The 19,601-nt window shown below is 48.2% G+C and overlaps 1 protein-coding gene across 2 annotated transcripts in view; it reads right to left on the bottom strand.

Moving 5' to 3' along the window:
• The window catches only part of LOC146809586 (leukocyte antigen CD37-like), a 180,919-nt gene that overhangs the window by 42,384 nt on the left and 118,934 nt on the right, over positions 1-19,601 (bottom strand). For both annotated transcript variants that reach the window (XM_085616427.1, XM_085616428.1), the window contains exons 4-5: positions 11,228-11,349; positions 9,511-9,585 (exon numbers count right to left, since the gene is read on the bottom strand). In XM_085616427.1, the coding sequence (XP_085472553.1) occupies positions 9,511-9,585; positions 11,228-11,349 (197 nt within the window). The remainder of the gene's footprint in view (positions 1-9,510; positions 9,586-11,227; positions 11,350-19,601) is intronic.

Genomic DNA, 19,601 nt, shown 5'->3' with positions numbered 1-19,601 from the left:
ACTTCTTCCAGGCAGTGCCCTATCTGTGAAGCAGGGCTTCGGCAGTACCAACCTCTTCCAGGCAGTGCCCTATCTATGAAGCAGGGCTTCGGCAGTACCAATCTCTTCCAGTCAGTGCACTGTCTGTGAAGCAGGGCTTCGGCAGTACCAACCTCTTCCAGGCAGTGCCCTATCTGTGAAGCAGGGCTTCGGCAGTACCAATCTCTTCCAGTCAGTGCACTGGCGGTGAAGCAGGACTTCGGCAGTACCAATCTCTTCCAGTCAGTGCCCTATCTGTGAAGCAGGGCTTCGGCAGTACCAATCTCTTCCAGTCAGTGCCCTATCTGTGAAGCAGGGCTTCGGCAGTACCAACCTCTTCCAGGTAGTGCCCTATCTGTGAAGCAGGGCTTCGGCAGTACCAACCTCTTCCAGACAGTGTCCTATCTGTGAAGCAGGGCTTCGGCAGTACCAACCTCTTCCAAGCAGTGCCCTATCTGTGAAGCAGGGCTTCGAAGGTACCAACCTCTTCCAGACAGTGCCCTATCTATGAAGCAGGGCTTTGGCAGTACCAACCTCTTCCAGGCAGTGCCCTATCTGTGAAGCAGGGCTTCGGCAGTACCAACCTCTTCCAGGCAGTGCCCTATCTGTGAAGCAGGGCTTCGGCAGTACCAATCTCTTCCAGTCAGTGCACTGCCAGTGAAGCAGGGCTTCGGCAGTACCAATCTCTTCCAGTCAGTGCCCTATCTGTGAATCAGGGCTTCGGCAGTACCAACCTCTTCCAGGCAGTGCCCTATCTGTGAAGCAGGGCTCCCGCAGTACCAATTTCTTCCAGTCAGTGCACTGTCAGTGAAGCAGGGCTTCAGCAGTACCAACCTCTTCCAGTCAGTGCCCTATGTGTGAAGCAGGGCTTTGGCAGTACCAACCTCTTCCAGTCAGTGCCCATCTGTGAAGCCGGGCTCCCGCAGTGTCAATCTCTTCCAGTCAGTGCCCTGTCTGTGAAGCAGGGCTTCGGCAGTACCAACCTCTTCCAGTCAGTGCCCTATGTGTGAAGCAGGGCTTCGGCAGTACCAACCTCTTCCAGTCAGTGCCCATCTGTGAAGCAGGGCTTCGGCAGTACCAACCTCTTCCAGGCAGTGCCCTATCTGTGAAGCAGGGCTTCGGCAGTAACAACCTCTTCCAGTCAGTGCCCTATCTGTGAAGCAGGGCTCCTGCTGTGTCAATCTCTTCCAGTCAGTGCCCTGTCAGTGAAGCAGGGCTCCCGCAGTGTCAATCTCTTCCAGTCAGTGCCCTGTCAGTGAAGCAGGGCTCCCGCAGTGCCAATCTCTTCCAGTCAGTGCCCTATCAGTGAAGCAGGGTTTCGGCAGTACCAACCTCTTCCAGTCAGTGCACTGTCAGTGAAGCAGGGCTTCGGCAGTACCAACCTCTTCCAGTCAGTGCCCATCTGTGAAGCAGGGCTCCGGCAGTGCCAACTTCTTCCAGTCAGTGCACTGTCAGTGAAGCAGGGCTCCGGCAGTGCCAACTTCTTCCAGGCAGTGCACTGTCAGTGAAGCTGGGCTCCGGCAGTGCCAATCTCTTCCAGTCAGCGCACTGTCAGTGAAGCAGGGCTCCGGCAGTGCCAACTTCTTCCAGGCAGTGCACTGTCAGTGAAGCAGGGCTCCGGAAGTGCCAATCTCTTCCAGTCAGTGCCCTATCTGTGAAGCAGGGCTCCGGCAGTGCCAACTTCTTCCAGGCAGTGCACTGTCAGTGAAACAGGGCTCCGGCAGTGCCAACTTCTTCCAGGCAGTGCCCTATCTGTAAAGCAGAGCTCCGGTAGTGCCAACTTCTTCCAGTCAGTGCACTGTCAGTGAAGCAGGGCTCCGGCAGTGCCAACTTCTTCCAGGCAGTGCACTGTCAGTGAAGCTGGGCTCCGGCAGTGCCAATCTCTTCCAGTCAGTGCACTGTCAGTGAAGCAGGGCTCCGGCAGTGCCAACTTCTTCCAGGCAGTGCACTGTCAGTGAAGCAGGGCTCCGGCAGTGCCAATCTCTTCCAGTCAGTGCCCTATCTGTGAAGCATGGCTCCGGCAGTGCCAACTTCTTCCAGGCAGTGCACTGTCAGTGAAGCAGGGATCCGGCAGTGCCAACTTCTTCCAGGCAGTGCCCTATCTGTGAAGCAGGGCTCCGGCAGTGCCAACTTCTTCCAGGCAGTGCACTGTTAGTAAAGCTGGGCTCCGGCAGTGCCAATCTCTTCCATTCAGTGCCCTATCTGTGAAGCAGGGCTCCGGCAGTGCCAACTTCTTCCAGGCAGTGCACTGTCAGTGAAGGGGGGCTCCGGCAGTGCCAACTTCTTCCAGGCAGTGCCCTATCTGTGAAGCAGGGCTTCGGCAGTGCCAACTTCTTCCAGTCAGTGCACTGTCAGTGAAGCAGGGCTCCGGCAGTGCCAACTTCTTCCAGGCAGTGCACTGTCAGTGAAGGGGGGCTCCGGCAGTGCCAACTTCTTCCAGGCAGTGCCCTATCTGTGAAGCAGGGCTTCGGCAGTGCCAACTTCTTCCAGTCAGTGCACTGTCAGTGAAGCAGGGCTCCGGCAGTGCCAACTTCTTCCAGGCAGTGCACTGTCAGTAAAGCTGGGCTCCGGCAGTGCCAACTTCTTCCAGTCAGTGCACTGTCAGTGAAGCAGGGCTCCGGCAGTGCCAACTTCTTCCAGGCAGTGCACTGTCAGTAAAGCTGGGCTCCGGCAGTGCCAATCTCTTCCAGTCAGTGCCCAATGTGTGAAGCAGGGCTTCGGCAGTACCAACCTCTTCCAGTCAGTGCCCAATGTGTGAAGCAGGGCTTCGGCAGTACCAACCTCTTCTAGTCAGTGCCCATCTGTGAAGCAGGGCTCCCGCAGTGTCAATCTCTTGCAGTCAGTGCCCTGTCTGTGAAGCAGGGCTTCGGCAGTACCAACCTCTTCCAGTCAGTGCCCTATGTGTGAAGCAGGGCTTCGGCAGTACCAACCTCTTCCAGTCAGTGCCCATCTGTGAAGCAGGGCTTTGGCAGTACCAACCTCTTCCAGGCAGTGCCCTATCTGTGAAGCACGGCTTCAGCAGTAACAACCTCTTCCAGTCAGTGCCCTATCTGTGAAGCAGGGCTCCCGCAGTGTCAATCTCTTCCAGTCAGTGCCCTGTCAGTGAAGCAGGGCTCCCGCAGTGTCTATCTCTTCCAGTCAGTACCCTATCAGTGAAGCAGGGCTTCGGCAGTACCAATCTCTTCCAGTCAGTGCACTGTCAGTGAAGCAGGGCTTCGGCAGTACCAACCTCTTCCAGTCAGTGCCCTATGTGTGAAGCAGGGCTTCGGCAGTACCAACCTCTTCCAGTCAGTGCCCATCTGTGAAGCAGGGCTCCCGCAGTGTCAATCTCTTCCAGTCAGTGCCCTGTCTGTGAAGCAGGGCTTCGGCAGTACCAACCTCTTCCAGTCAGTGCCCTATGTGTGAAGCAGGGCTTCGGCAGTACCAACCTCTTCCAGTCAGTGCCCTATGTGTGAAGCAGGGCTTCGGCAGTACCAACCTCTTCCAGTCAGTGCCCATCTGTGAAGCAGGGCTTTGGCAGTACCAACCTCTTCCAGGCAGTGCCCTATCTGTGAAGCACGGCTTCAGCAGTAACAACCTCTTCCAGTCAGTGCCCTATCTGTGAAGCAGGGCTCCCGCAGTGTCAATCTCTTCCAGTCAGTGCCCTGTCAGTGAAGCAGGGCTCCCGCAGTGCCAATCTCTTCCAGTCAGTGCCCTATCAGTGAAGCAGGGCTTCGGCAGTACCAACCTCTTCCAGTCAGTGCACTGTCAGTGAAGCAGGGCTTCGGCAGTCCCAACCTCTTCCAGTCAGTGCCCATCTGTGAAGCAGGACTCCGGCAGTGCCAACTTCTTCCAGTCAGTGCACTGTCAGTGAAGCAGGGCTCCGGCAGTGCCAACTTCTTCCAGGCAGTGCACTGTCAGTGAAGCTGGGCTCCGGCAGTGCCAATCTCTTCCAGTCAGTGCACTGTCAGTGAAGCAGGGCTCCGGCAGTGCCAACTTCTTCCAGGCAGTGCACTATCAGTGAAGCAGGGCTCCGGCAGTGCCAACTTCTTCCAGGCAGTGCACTGTCAGTGAAGCAGGGCTCCAGCAGTGCCAATCTCTTCCAGTCAGTGCCCTATCTGTGAAGCAGGGCTCCGGCAGTGCCAACTTCTTCCAGGCAGTGCACTGTCAGTGAAGCAGGGCTCCGGCAGTGCCAACTTCTTCCAGGCAGTGCCCTATCTGTGAAGCAGAGCTCCGGCAGTGCCAACTTCTTCCAGTCAGTGCACTGTCAGTGAAGCAGGGCTCCGGCAGTTGCAATCTCTTCCAATCAGTGCCCTATCTGTGAAGCAGGGCTCCGGCAGTGCCAACTTCTTCCAGGCAGTTCACTATCAGTGAAGCAGGGCTCCGGCAGTGCCAACTTCTTCCAGGCAGTGCACTGTCAGTGAAGCAGGGCTCCAGCAGTGCCAATCTCGTCCAGTCAGTGCCCTATCTGTGAAGCAGGGCTCCGGCAGTGCCGTCTTCCAGGCAGTGCACTGTCAGTGAAGCAGGGCTCTGGCAGTGCCAACTTCTTCCAGGCAGTGCCCTGTCTGTGTAATAAAATTCAAGCAGTGCTATCCTCATTCAGGTAGTACCCTGTTAGTAACAAAAGACGGCAATATAGCTAGCCTCTTCCAGGCAGTGCGTTGGCAGTGTAATAAGATTCAAGTAGTGATAGCCTCCTCCAGGCAGTATCTAGTCAGTGCTACTGGATTCCAGTAGTTCCAGCTCCTACCACAGAACATCCTGTCAGTGCAAAGGTTTCAGCAGTGCTAGCCCCCTCCAGTCAGTGCCCCGTCAGTGAAGCAGAGCTCCAGCATTGTCGTCGTCTTCCAGGCAGAGCCCTGTACATGTAATAAGATTCAAGTAGTGCTAGCTTCCTCCAGGCAGTGCCTGTGATTAACAGAAGACTGTAAAGCGGCTAGCCTCCTCCAGGCAGTGCACTGTACAGTGTAATACAATTCCTGCAGTGCCTTGTCAGTATTATTGAGGTCCAGCAGTGCTAGCCTCCCCCCTCCCCCAGGCAGTGCCAACCTCTTCCAGCCAGTGCCCTGTGAGTACTATTGAGGTCCAGCAGTGCTAGCTTTCCCCAGGCAGTGCACTGTACAGTGTAATACAGTTCCCGCAGTGCCTTGTCAGTGCTATTGAGGTCCAGCAGTGCTAGCTTTCCCCAGGCAGTGCACTGTACAGTGTAATACAGTTCTCGCAGTGCCTTGTCAGTGATATTGAGGTCCAGCAGTGCTAGACTCCTCCAGGAAGTGTCCCGTTAGCGCTGCTGGATTCCAGCATATTTGTATAGTAATAGAGGGTGTCATCTTTTTAAGATTGCAATTTAAAAACGCTCATAAAAATAATCTATGTGAGGGTTTTACAAATTGTATTCGTCACCTACAACGCAATAGTGAACGAATATGCAACCATTACATGGAAAATTGGAATTCCCATAAACATTTGATTCCTAGGTTTAAAACCACCAGAGCAAGTGTTCACAGGATCTTTTTGCAAAATCTCTGCTGGTTTCAGCGCTACAAAGTGGGAGGGCGCTGTTTAATGTATCTGCAGGCAACAATGAAGGCCTGTGGCACCCTTATCATCACTTCGTCAACATGTGTAACGTGTTGATGGAGGCCTAGTTATGATGCTTTATGAAATATACAGTGACCATAGAAGTGGGGCTTGGAATGCTGCCTTCATAGAGGTGCTGAGAGGCAGTGCCCAGAGGCACACTGTAAACACACTACACCTTCTTCTGAACAGATGCTTTGGATTTTTTTTTCTTTTACATGAGGGGAGAGGTGTGGCGCAGCGGCCAGAGCAGCTGACTCCGGAGCACGGGGCTCACGGGTCGATGCCTTACGCCTGCGGCAGCTCAGCTCAGCATCATGTGACTCTGGACACCAGCTCACTTAATCTCCCTGACAGCCGAGGATTATTTTATTGTTTAAATATTTAAAATCATTACAATTACATAAATAAGAAAATATAATTTGAAACATAGCCATGCATGCTGCTTTGGCTTCCAAAATTTCACACCATGAGGAATACAGATATAAAGTGCGATGCTGGGCAGCCTATGCAAAGCCTGTGCAGCTGCACTGTGGTGCATACTGTCAACAACTAAACATCAAAAATCTCAGTTACAAAGCAGCTTAAAGTGTAAAAGAATACATTTGCAATCAACAATTTTAAAATTCAGAATACGTTTTTCCGACACTTAAACGTGGCAAGTGAATAAAATAGTTACAAAATACCAAAGTGCAAGTGCTTGTGTATGGACTCTATATCTGGAAATATCTTAGCAGCAAGATTCAATAGCGATAACATATACATTTGTTAAAATTCATAATAATTTAATAAGTTCATAAAGCCACAGTTGAGTTCCAAGGTCATTAAATATTTAGCTGGGCATTATTTAGCAGCAAAAACAAATCACTTGTGCACAATGTGCCAGTACGAGCCCTCCCTCTGAAGATTCCAGCAGGATCTTTGCAAGCACTTCTCTGGTGGATATTCTGGCCTCTGTACCCTTTACATACCCGCTTAAAACAGCCGGCTCAGCCCTCTTTAGCCCAGCCTGTTGGGTATTCGGAGATTAATGTGTTGAACCTTTGGGGTGGATGTATGACATTGTTCTGCATTCTGTCCATCAATTGTTGTTTTTGCATTTGAACCTTATAACCTGGGCACACTCAGTCAGCTGCACGGCGGGTTGCCTCTCTGCAGCAGTGGCATCCCTCTGGCTCAGGGGCTGACTGCGCCTCTTCCAGTATTGTTCACCGATCCTTCTCAGTCTCCTGGTGCCCCTTACACTTGGCATCAAGCCCTACTACATGCCCTACTACATGCTTCTGTTGCCAAGGCTCAGTCCTGGGTCCTTTCCACTAAGTAGCCTGGGCTCTGCACGTGGTCCTTCTCTTCACCGTCGTGGATGCCACCCAAACATAGTCGCGTCCTTCCATCTGCCCCAGTCCTGCATCTCAGGCGATGTAACTGCCATCGCCCACTTGATGACTCTCTGGTGCACTTATGTTGGGCTTCTCCCAAACTACAATATTGTATTTCTCTGCCTCAAACGAACAAGCCCGCTTATCCAACCACATCCTATTCTCACCTGGCACCATACCACGCTGACCCTCCAGCAGAAGCCTTGGTGTGCCATTTAACCCTGTCTTACAACTAGATTCCTTTACACCACCCGCAGCTACAGAAGCCAGGTACTCGCTGCTGAGCAGACATAAGATTTTCTCTCAACTCCTCTCCTCAAACCCAAATCCATAATCAGCACATAACTGTTGAGTAAAAACATATAGTGAAATGGTCTTAGGGGAAAGCTATCCTCCCCGCCCCAGGCTTCCTCCCCCTGGACGGGATTACTGCACCATAAAACCATGCTTCAGCAACTGCACATTCCACCCTCTCCCTCCCCTAGCCGGACACCCAACTCAAACCACCCATCCACTTGCCTGGGTACCTGCCAAAAGTAAAGACTTGCACACATTTTTCAACCAAACAGTCAGGAATATACACGGAATTTCTCTGAAATACCTCACTGAAGCCTTTTCACTCTTTTTATCTTCACTCAATAAAAGCATGAAAACTGTCAAACACATCTCCTCTCAAGCCCCCTGTGCCATGCTAAGATGCTAGCTTCAGCCACCGGGGATCTCTTCAGCGAACCTTCTCGCCGATGCCATTCAAGTGGACCCTCATACATGGTTATGGACCATCCTGCAGTCTTATCTCCTCAGTCATGGCAACGCAGCAATGAATGGCCTTTTCTCTCCGACCCCACAATATCCTACAGCCACTTCCATATGGACCCTTTCTGGTACAGGGCACGCTATGACCATATCTACATATACTAAATGTGTGAGACATCGCACTTGTCTGTGTTCCTCACTCTCAGCACCATCGCCCGCAATCCCACTGCATGCCCCTATCGGACATTGTTCCTTTATCCTGTGCATCACTAACTACAGTATTTTATGATGTTTACCCTAAACACTCAATGGATATTCAATATAAAGAAAAACACACACCACTCTGCCCTGTGTTTAATTATAAAATCCATCCCAGCTTTTCTCTCTGCAAGCAAGCCTCCTTTCTTCTGAACGCACCATCCGTTGTGGTGTTTCTGAGTAAAGGTAAACTGGTGGTAGTGAACTGGTATAGGTTGTCTCCAAAGGCACTATTTGAAAAGCTAATTCTGCAACTCTATAAGCACTTTTCCAAAACAGTCTAACTAAATTGTTGTACATTTCAAACTCAAACCATACATTTAGGGCTTCCACTAATCTTTAGCCAACTTCAGCAGTACATCTCAGGAATGCTGATGAGTGAGAGAATTTTCGAAATTGTATTTTTTGACACTTTAATCACTGACAAAAACATACTATGAGTTTACTTATGAGTAAAAGTATCTATTACATAGAAGTGTATGTGTTGTACTTTTTCTAAAATCCTCATATTGGAGCAGAGAAATATGAAATGTGTCTATAGGAACTGTGGGCCAGGTGTACAAACATTAGGAATATTGATTTCCTAATTATGATTCTCTCTGAATCGCAATTTGGAAATCGATATTCCTAATGCACAAAACTCTTTCAGTTTCATTCAGGGATTCCTTGTGGGTTTCAATACCTCATGAGGATTAATGAGGTAGGTTGTAGTTTGCCACCCATTAGGAATCACAGCCATCAAAGGGGTGGTGGCCTGTTGAGGTCAGCAGACCACCATGTCTGTGATTGCTTTTTAATAAAGCAAAGTTTTTGTAACTACTGCCTGCTCTTAAAAAATGTTTTGATTTACATTCTGAAAGGGGAAGAGGCCCTTTTGCGTTACAACCAGTTTTAAACTGATGGTATTGTATTACTGTTTTGCGACCGGAATTAGGTCGCAAAATAGTAATACATACCATACCGATTCAATATTTGGAAGGGACGCTCTAAACACACCCCTTCCAAATACCGAATCACAAATGCGAATTGGTAACAAGTTACTGAATCGCTTTTTACATTTTGTACATTAGAAAAAACATTTTTACGGTCGCAAACAACCCTGTGTTTTTACAGGTGTGATATGGAGAGCAGAAAGTTTTCAGAGCCAAGATTTCTACATAGGTCTGTGTGCTGAATGTTAAAATGCAAGAGCGGTGAATGACATGGGCCCAAGAGGACCACAACCATGCCACATCAGCAGGATAACTTGACTACGCAAATCAGTTCCATTTAGATTCAATGTACCTGGGTCTTGTGTGGCATTCTGAAAATATGAATCCAGCCCTTCAGGCTCTAATTTAGAAACTAATGAGGCGTTAAACAAGCTTTTGTTCAGTTTCCCATACAAGCTAAAATGGTCAAAGATAAAAATAATTTCCTGATAAAAGCGGGTTATCTAAACACTTTAAGCAACACTGAAAAAGCCCCGACAGCCCCAGAGACAACCTACTGAGACAATCCCATTACACAATACTCCCAGACTGGTCTCTCTGCAACTTACATTGTTTCTTTGAGTGTAAACCAGAACTCCAGCAGTTATCTGTGTGGCAAACAGCAGGAGAAGAAATCCGAAATACTGCAGGATAAATGGAAGAGAGACAATAAGTCCAGAAAAAAACAAAATCGTATTCAATAAAAAAGGTTTCCTTCAAGGGAACTACAAATCAAGAAACGTGCACATTAAATACAAATTACAAAATGCACTGCTTGTGTTTTGCAACATGAGAATGATTTCTTCACCCTAAATTAGTCCTATTTTGTGAAAGGTGGGAATGCTTTTCAGTATAAGGAAGCTGCTGCCTAAAACAAGAGGCTCGGATCAGTTAATTTTAGACCTTGCATCGGGTGATGATGTCTCAGTAGGTCTCAAACCTCAAGAAGACAACATCAACACACACTCTGGAATGCTTATGTAAGGTGATTGTTATAAATGCAGAACTGGGTAAAAAGAATACACATTGAAGTCAGATCATTTTACAGTCGTCTTGTACAATCGGTCGGCACACCTACATATTTATAAATATATGTATCTTTTACTTTATTGCTTAATTCACCAATGAATACTCAATTGCCAGTGATAGAAGGCCTTTGAAATTGAAATATTATATATCAGAGGGAAGAAGGAGGGATGAAGGCTACTAAAGAGGACCCATCTACAGCCAGGGATCCAGCAGTGTAGGCATTGATCTGGCTGCACAGCACAGATCGCGACGGTCCATCAGTGATGAGTACAACAATGTCCTAAAAGACCGGCACTCTGTCTTCTAGTTCAGAAAGAAGGGAACAGCTCATGGACCGGCAGATTGTGGCTTGAGCCAGATGGTTGCTTATATGAGTGAGAAACTCCTGGTTCTCAACTGCTCCGTGGTCTTTGCCAGGCCAATTGTACAGCAGCTCCAACGACTTCCTTGTGTCCTATCTTATGCCCTTTATATATAGCTTTTTACTTCCATATCTCAAGCGCATGAAAGTACTGAGGGCCAATCTAATTCACAAAGATACCCATGAGTACATGTAATAGTACTCCTGTAGTACTGCTTCTCGTATGAGGACTATTTCACCTACTCTCATAAATCACTTGGTCAATTAGCCCCAAAACATCTAAAATGGGAATATTCACTGAACTACATATAGACTTAGTGTGAATTGAGAGGACTGTGCACTTTTACTAATAGGGATTGGGCATCTGGGCGCAAATAAAAAAGGCATTTATGAGGACGCAAAGTAACACTATCGGAGTGCAACTCTGCATCCTCATAAATGTCTTGGTAGATTGGCGGCCAGGCGAGGACCTTCACACGTGTGGATGACAGTACAAGGATCTTGGAGACAGTGATAAACAATGTCAAGGAATTGGGGATCAGTGACAACCCGAAGGACCGCACTCGGGTATGTGGTACAGCAGAGATAGGATGATCACACCTGGGGCGATAGCACATTGGGATGAACTGTGGCTGATGTAGAGTATGAAAGCAGACCATGGGGCCTGGCAGGCTGACCCACAGAGATATGCTCAGACAACCAGTGTCTGCTGGAGGTCTGGGAGAGCTGGAGTAGTTAGTCAACCTGTTCCTGTCCTATGGCTGCCTCTGTCCTGCCCCAATCATCCTTTCAAAGAGCCAGGGCTGTCGCAGATCTCCCAATGTCCCGATGCGTCAGCGAGTAAGAAGACAGTATCATGCTATATACGTATTTCATTGAAAGGACTGAGTACTCACAAAGCCCAGCAGGCATTTGATTTCCTTGAGTGATCCAAGGCAGCCCAGGAAGCCCAGCAACATGGTGAAGGTCCCGACTCCCGCGAACAAATACGACCAGATCTTCAGCGTAGAATTTTCACCTGGAAGAGACAGAGGAGGTAACTCAAGGAGCAGGATGGATAACACATGGACCAACCAGGCTTGACGCCACAACTCTGTTTTCCTCAAACCCACTAAACACTCAAAGTTCTGCTTTACTGCAGGCAGCGCGCTCACTTACGGCTACTTTGCTTGGAAGCCAACCTTAACTACGGTATTTAAATTTAATTTATGATTTGTGTCCTGCGTATGGTTCATCTGATGTAGTTTCTGCATTATGGAGCTTAATACAACTAACCAAAAAAGAGACAGTTATATATATGTAACTGGGGAGAAGCGTTCAGCAAATTTGAAATGATGAGGTCACGAGTGGGGAAAGTTGAAGGGCCAGCCCAAACATGGATGGGAGAGCACATAGCGTGACAGCATGTATGGAGCTTGGGAGCCTTTAAGTGGTACTGCACGTATGCAGAAGTAGTTTCCAATGGCCCCGTATGCCATAAATAAGGGTTGCCAGGGTTCCTATTCCTGAGGAACTGTCTGTTTAGTAGCAGGATGTACATTTCGCTTTGCACTTTCTGACAACTATGACCACAAATTGCTCAGAATACTAAAGCAAACAGAAAGAGACAACGAAGGATGGGGACCTTCTTTCTCTAACATTAAGAACAGGCCATCATCCTGGAGACATTACTGTGTATGGCACACTATGGGGAATGTTTCTTGAAAATATGATACAGGAAAAGTGAGTAGGTATATTCTTCGATGACAAACATGCACAGGTTAGACCATGGCTTTGAACTTTAGAGGGAGCAGCAAATAGATGTTTCTGTGCAGAACTTGCAGAAGCAAAACTATTTGGTGGGGAATGGACATAACTGTCTGCATCGCCTCTCTCTGATGGATGGTGCAGGAGCTGGTGGCCGACCTGGCCGCTTTGTTCAGAGATACACTTGTGTTCAAGTGCATCCACCAGATCATTTACTGTAGTGAGGATGGAGTTTTGGACCTGTGTGGCCTCTAAACTTGGGGGAAGAACAAAGATTATTTAAATGTTGCCAGTTGTAATTCCTTCCTAATGTACTCACTTCAAGAGTCTGGTATTCATTAACACACACATTGGGACTGGGGTACACTGGCAGATGGGGACCTCGAAAGGACAGAGAATAAGGAAGAGGTCAACAAGGGATGGATATTGGGACAGAAAAGCTTGTTCCTGACTCGCCAAACCAGACCACTACCATCTCCCATACAATTACATTCAACTACACTTTCTAACATTACTTCGGTCGACGAATATTCCAGGTGGCTCGTACATCCATGGCCGTAAACAGACCTACGACTCCATTTCTAGGGGTGTGGGGTACATGCTTGTAGCTTTACACAATCGGAATCTCAGACTCTTCTGAACACCTGGGCAAGGCCCATTCATTCTGCACTACACTAGGAATCTTAAGGTCACCCTTTCCATCTATGTATGAGAATGAAGCCAGTCTGCCCAGAAAAATCACAGAGCTTGGCTACCAGGCCAGTTATTCAAGGCCTGTGGGACTGGCAGCTAACTGGGCGCCGCTTGTGACAAGCACTGATGGTTGTCCTTCAGACCACATGAACGGCATTGCCAAGTGCCTCCTTCTTAAGCTTGGTCTGTTAGAGGTAGTGAGGATGAACAGTCTCGGCTTACACTTGAAGGGTGGTGCAGGGCAGAATGTCAGAGGTATGAAGCATCATGATAACTTGCAATCATTTTATTGTGAAGTCAGAAGTATACATTTTTTAAGAAAATACCTGTTCGCATGTTTAGTTTTATAGTTTATTAACAATATTCTATATTTCCTAAAGGGAATAGTGTTTGTGTTTAAAAGACTAAGCTAATGGGGAAACATTGAATTGTTTGCACAAGCAAAATAAATAAAAGCAGGAGTGGCAGTGGTATGCGGCCTAGAGAGCAACTAAGCGTCTCTATCAGCAACAATAGCCTACGGCACACATACCAGTCCCTTTCCAGGACAGGACACAGCACAGAAACTGCGCTGGGCAAAGACTGTGGTCGCTTGGCTCTCACCATCTACGAGAACATCCTTAAGTAAGTCAACCTTGATGCCTGGAACCGTGAGTTGTTGGACATGTACTGTGTGGAGTATGGTGGAGGGATAATTGGATTCTTTGGCCAGTTTTCAGGACAGGCCAGAGCACAGAAGCTGTGCTGGATAAGGTCTACCTGATGGTTGACAAAGATGAGTCATGATTACTGATTCTACTGAACCTAACCCAGCAATCAATGCAGTGAACCACAATATTATCTCTCAAACCTGTATGCACAATTTAGAATTTGTGGTAGAGAGCACATATCTTACTTAAATACCTATCTACACAGTTGCGCATGTGTGGTACGCAGCAGAATGGTACCAGATTGCTAAATTGAAACATGCCCTCTCGCGCTCTACTTCTACAACTTTCATGTCAAATAGTGTTGTTCTCAGCCCCTAGCCTTTTCCTTTTTTACTTTAATTCTCTGGGGGAATTCGATCTTACCACCAATACACACCCATTACGGATATTTAGCTGAGAATTAACCAGCACTCCACCAATGTTCACACTAAGATCCTCATTTCTACTTATACAGTACTGGTGAGGTGCAAACTCTGTTCCCGTAATTCCTGTATAATGTGGTAACCTCCCACCAGTGAGAAGCATGATTCACAGTACACAGTTTGATAGCAGAAGGTGTGGGGAGGATTGAAGTCTGAAACAAAGTTACAACTTCCACACCATCAAGACTCTATCAAACACCCACAGGCCACTAAGATGGTGCCATGCCCAACCACCAAGAAGAACAAGTGAGTGACTCGCCAGTCCACTCCGGTGAACCTGAAGATTGCTACAGCAGAAGAGGTGAAGAATCCTGTCCTCACCCTCTGATCAGAATCAATCAGGCCTAAAGACCAGGACTATAACTGACTCATTCCACTGACTGAGAGTGCACCAATCGACCCATGGCGGGCAGGCCACCAATATAGTGACTGACGTGGCAAAGGCCTAGAGAGAGAACAAAAGTAAGCCGCACGCATGTACAACAGAGTCATTCCCCCAACACCTCAGAGCACCAACCAGGCCACCTTGCAAACTGCGAACATTAAACAATCACTGACACTTTACAAAGGCCAAAGATGTTCAGAACCAGCAACTCACAGATCTACTGGGATACGAATTCTATCCAGTCACCATCAAACAAACCCTAGATTCACCATGGAAGAAGCTCTGTGAACTCATGGAAAATACATTGACAACTGTTCGAAAGTTTCTTTTCACTTGCTACATCAAAATCATCGACGTCTTACAGCAAACTGGTTCTGTGGGCATCAGTTAAGGCCAATAGAGGCATCCATGTCATTTAAGGAGGACACAGCTGGTACAAACATCCTTCCAGTTCCATTACAAGAGCATCGCTGCTACCACCAGCAGGTCACCTCACACCCTGTCTGGAGTCAGACCATCAGCACTGCACCAAACGACCAAGAAGCATCCTGGGTACTCCGAAGCAACCAGCGACAATCTGCTCGCACCACCAGTATCTTGATCCAGTCTTCAGCACTCCTTGACCATGACACACTCACCCCACAGTGTTCCACGACTGACCATGTAGTGTCTCACTGGCTGCCTTGCAGCACTCCACACGTGGTGCACATGTAACCCCAACACAACCTAGAAGCAATCCCATAGAGACACATACAAGGTGTGAGAGATGAAATTGGCGCTGCTACATTGAAGGATACTGGAGTCTGAGGACCCCTGAAGTTCCTCAAGAAGTTGCAAAGTCGCTCAACGACTTTCTTCGGAGAGTAAAGCTGCACAACCAACGGTAACACTGGGCACAAACCCATCCCAAACAAGTGTCAGCAGCCATATTGCCCTACCCATAAAAGAGGTGCTGGGCCCACTTGCCCTCACTCCAATAATAACCTGCCGCCCTGCCTCCATATTGCTCTTCATCCTAGGGACCATTACATTGCAACGTATTGATTTGTTGGTTAATTGCGCAGCACTTTAAGGCATCCATCAAATCAGAACTTTTTCTAAATGCATCTGATGGAAAATGAAACAACAGTGACTGTGAGAATAATCATTGAACACTTCTCGCAAAAGGATGTGCTTCACCGGATGAGCTGAGGAAAGAATTGATTGACAGTTCGGGCTGGGCTGTTCCGATTGTATCAAGGTCAAGACTGATTTGCATGTGGCTAAATCCAATCTGAGGTGGCATAGAGTGCAAAATAACGATGGGGTGGGATACGGCCCCAAGTGATTACCAGTGGCTGAGATTAATTCAAGCATTCCATCCATTACAATGTTTATATACTTTAGTTTGTCGCCCTGAGTGGAATGGGTATGCCCAGACGTTGGTCCCATGCACGCTGTGTCACTGGAACCAAGCTAATCCTGGCTGATGAGCCCTAACAAGGGTGAAACTGGTCCTGAGTTGATTGTGTTCTGGCTCAGGGAGGACCTGTCCTGGCAGTTAGGCTTGACTGTTCCCATTGGAGCAGGTTCAAGATCAATGTGCACATGGCTGGGTCCAATATGAGGTGGCATGTTGTGCAAAATAACAATGCAGTCTGAGTCTACCAGTGGCGATAAAATTTCAAGCAATTTTATTTTCTATTTATATGATATTATTCATATATTCTATATGTATATTTTTATATATTTATATATAAAAACGTATACTTTTATATATTTATATATGATATATTTAAATTATATTATTAATATTTTTAACATTTGTATATTTATATTATTTCAAGCGTTTTTGTCACGTTTTTGTATACTTTAGAGGAAAGAATTGAATCAACCACTAAAAAAAAAGAACCATTTTGAAACGGTTTGCTGGTGCCACTAGTAAGGAACTCAGCTTGGCTAAGGTGAGAAGACTGCGCTACCTCCGAGCATTGGACACAGTCAAATTAAAAACCGGAATACCATCATGCTATTCATACTACTTCACTATAATCTCCCATTCACGGGAGTAACATCAACATGCTATTCCGACCATTACCACTAGTTGGGGGACTACGCACTAGATTATAATATTTACAAGATTTGTGCTCCAAAAAGTGCCACGGCCAAATACTTCTGAAGTTTAGGGCACGAATAAATGGTTGGGCCATCATTTATCGGGGTAGGCACCATGCACCAGCCTGACCAGTTTGGGGGAATTATTTAACGAATAGGTATGACCCTTCGCAGGCCATGTACAAAGTGGCACAGGCATCTCTGCTTTAGGGCCCATAGCGGCTAGTGGACAACTTTTCTTGGACAGTGAGTGTTCACATGTGAACTCCACGGGAGAGTGTGGAAGAAATAATGGAAAACAGCTGCTAAACTCTGAAACCGAGCCCCACCCTCGCCTCCCTACCCCGGCCTCCAGACCCTCCTCCCAGGATCCCCCTCTACTGCAGCGCCTCTGGCAAAGCTCTGTGACTCAACCGAATCATGGCTGCCCCGGGGGTCAAGTGGTTCCCACCCGCAATTGGAGGTCTCCATGGAAACCAGTACTGTCATGGGCAGGTGCACGAATTTGTTGCGCCTTTGAAAGGATGCCTTCCAGCTGTCAGGATTTCCATGGAACACGGAGCTCGCAAATCCAGCCAAACAAAACCCAGTCCGTAAAGCGAGTTAAACAAGGATCGCCTGACAAGAGACAGGCAAGTGCGCGGGGGAGTTACTGCGCTCACTGCCAACTTCTAGGCGCAGTGCCAGCGGAACCCATCAGCCCAGAGTGACAACCGGGAGAGGCAATCCTCCAAACAGCCCTCATATTTAGAAGAAATTCCATCTTTAATCTGTGTCCTGATATACAGGTTTTTTTTGCAGCGTGCTCCACCCCCCTGCGCCTTGAATCCCGACCTATCGCGTCGCCTGCTCGCAGACGGGCGTGTGTCCCTGGAGGGAGACGCCATGAAAAGCCTCAAGGGGGGTGGGAAGTGCTAAATGGGCAGGTACTGTCTGGTATTGAGTACCAGCACTTCTTTAATTTGAAAGGGAGAACTTGCACTTTTCAGCTCTGCTGCAATACATGTATTAAGAGAATACCGGCTCGTCTCAGGAGCAAACAGGTACTGTGGATAGTGAGAAGGGGTGGGCGATAAATTAGTTTTGTTCACTCCGCGTTATGCTTGAAAGGCGATGTTCTGGCAAAACTTTGCCAACCACCACGTGGCAGAGTTTTTCTCTCAAGCAGCTCACCAACATTAAGTTGCTGAGTGAGAAATGGGAGCCCCTAGCGCTGTTTTCAGGTGCTAGAACGGCACATGGTAAGCTTTTCTCAACGCCGACGGTCATGACCGTTTACAGTGGGAAAGCTGCTGCTCAAGTAGAGATCTAGGCAAGCAGCAGCCAAAAAGCAGCGCCCGCTGGTGTGCCGCATGGTGCCATTTGGCTCATTTTGCAGCGTGGAACAAGCTCTTGGCGCTAAAAATCAGCGCGAGCAGCCCAAGTTACCGATTTCCACCCGCTTGAAGAACTCTGCAGAGTTTTTATGTCTGCGGGTGAAACTCCGCGAGTTTCGCCCACCCCTAAAACTACCAGCACTTCTTCATTCTTCACCTGTGGCGGGTCATGCAACGTGTGGCGGGATTTCACATTACCTAGAGCAGGAACAGTTCTCTTACCAACAACGCCTGGATGCGGGAGTGAAAACAGAACTGGGTGCGGCACTGGCAGAGTGCTGTATTGAAATCCTGGAAACCAGAGGCGGTCCACGGTAGCGCAAGCTCCACTCACACTGCGCACCAGTGCGAGCGTCTCACACTCCCTGCAAGTGCATATGAAAACTACTAAAAAAGGAGAACTAAGTTTAGCTCAGTAAAATTATGCAGCAGCTGTGATGTGAATGGTTAAGAAATATCTCACTTCTGGTACACTGCACCCAAAATTCAAGTAGACTTCATATGAGGGTCTCCTTGTCTGGAATCCTACAACGTCAAGGTACATCATCTGCCTTTGATGCAAATCAGAAGACTTTCCTAACAACCCCAGATGAGTTATGAATCGATGACTGGAGTTTACTGCTGGCGATGAAAAGGCCTCTGTGGCTCAGTATTGCTGTAGATGGGAAAACAGGGAAAAGTATCATGTGGGCGCTGGTGCCGGCTGGGGTCCAGAAGTGGCCACAGGTCTGGGCTTAGGTAGTACCAAACCCCCACTATGACCTAACTGGCGTGGTCTAGCAGCCATGAACTTACCTGTCCCCAAACATGCGCAGTCACTTTAGTCAAAAAACATACTTCCACCTTGTGTTTCATCAGCAGCAAGTAATGCACTTCGGCTGTTAAGCAAATGTGACGTACATATGAACTGCGCAATAGTCGTAAGTTATGTCTAAAGGTGAGGGCTACACGCCGACCATTGAACACAAGCAGGAGGTTCTTGATGGGATGAGGCCCATCCAGGAATCATGGTGTATGATCACACTCACGTACACCTACATGAGGAATACAATCACACATATATGAGGTTGCAAGAGCAGGATATAACCGGGCTTCCTGGTTTCTTCTGCCATTGGCCTCCCCAATCTACCTGTGTGCTGATCGCGGTGCTTTACCGCGGGGACAGGATCACTCCGTCAGCCAGGAGCTCTACAGTAGAGGCAGTGCAGGTCAGATAGTCACGCACAGGGAATGGCCCCTCCCTTCTCTTCAGTAAAAGAACTTAAGGTTTGACCCCCGCCCCCGCCTGGAATATCTAGACTCATGTCTGCAGAATTCCAGGAATAAGGACCGCACCGATCTTGGCAAAACAGATAGGGTCCGGGTGCACAACCCACCCACCGCACAGCTCATGACTGCTCCACGTACCGTTCATTACCCATCCACCCGGACTACGCCCCCTGACAGAGTCGTGACTATCCCAGCAGCTGGTATGGTCTGGGGAGCCATGCCCCTTCGAAGGATCACCCACCAGAGCTTCAGGATAGACCTACTCCCACCAGCCCTGTTCAGCCCCAGCCCTGATCTACTGATTACTATTCAATTGTGTAATATTTCATTTTGCCTTGAAAATAAAGTACTTTCTTCAGTAAACAGATAAGCGCTGGGCTGGACAATTATTTGTGTCCGTTGGTTGACTGTTGAGTTCTGAGCTCTTATCCCGCACACTGCCGTAGCTGAGAAGCCTTTGCTGGAATGCCCTGGATATCCTGAGAGACATGCGCAGGAGGGGTTGTACCTGGCCCAGTTTGCAGAGCCATAGTAGGACAGACCCCAGGACACCAGAGGCAAAAGTCCTCAACCAC

The sequence above is a fragment of the Triturus cristatus genome, chromosome 7, assembly GCF_964204655.1.
Source record: "Triturus cristatus chromosome 7, aTriCri1.1, whole genome shotgun sequence".
NCBI lineage: Eukaryota > Metazoa > Chordata > Amphibia > Caudata > Salamandridae > Triturus > Triturus cristatus.
The sequence above is the reverse complement of the archived record's forward strand: the minus strand, read 5'-3'. Positions and strand labels throughout refer to the sequence as shown.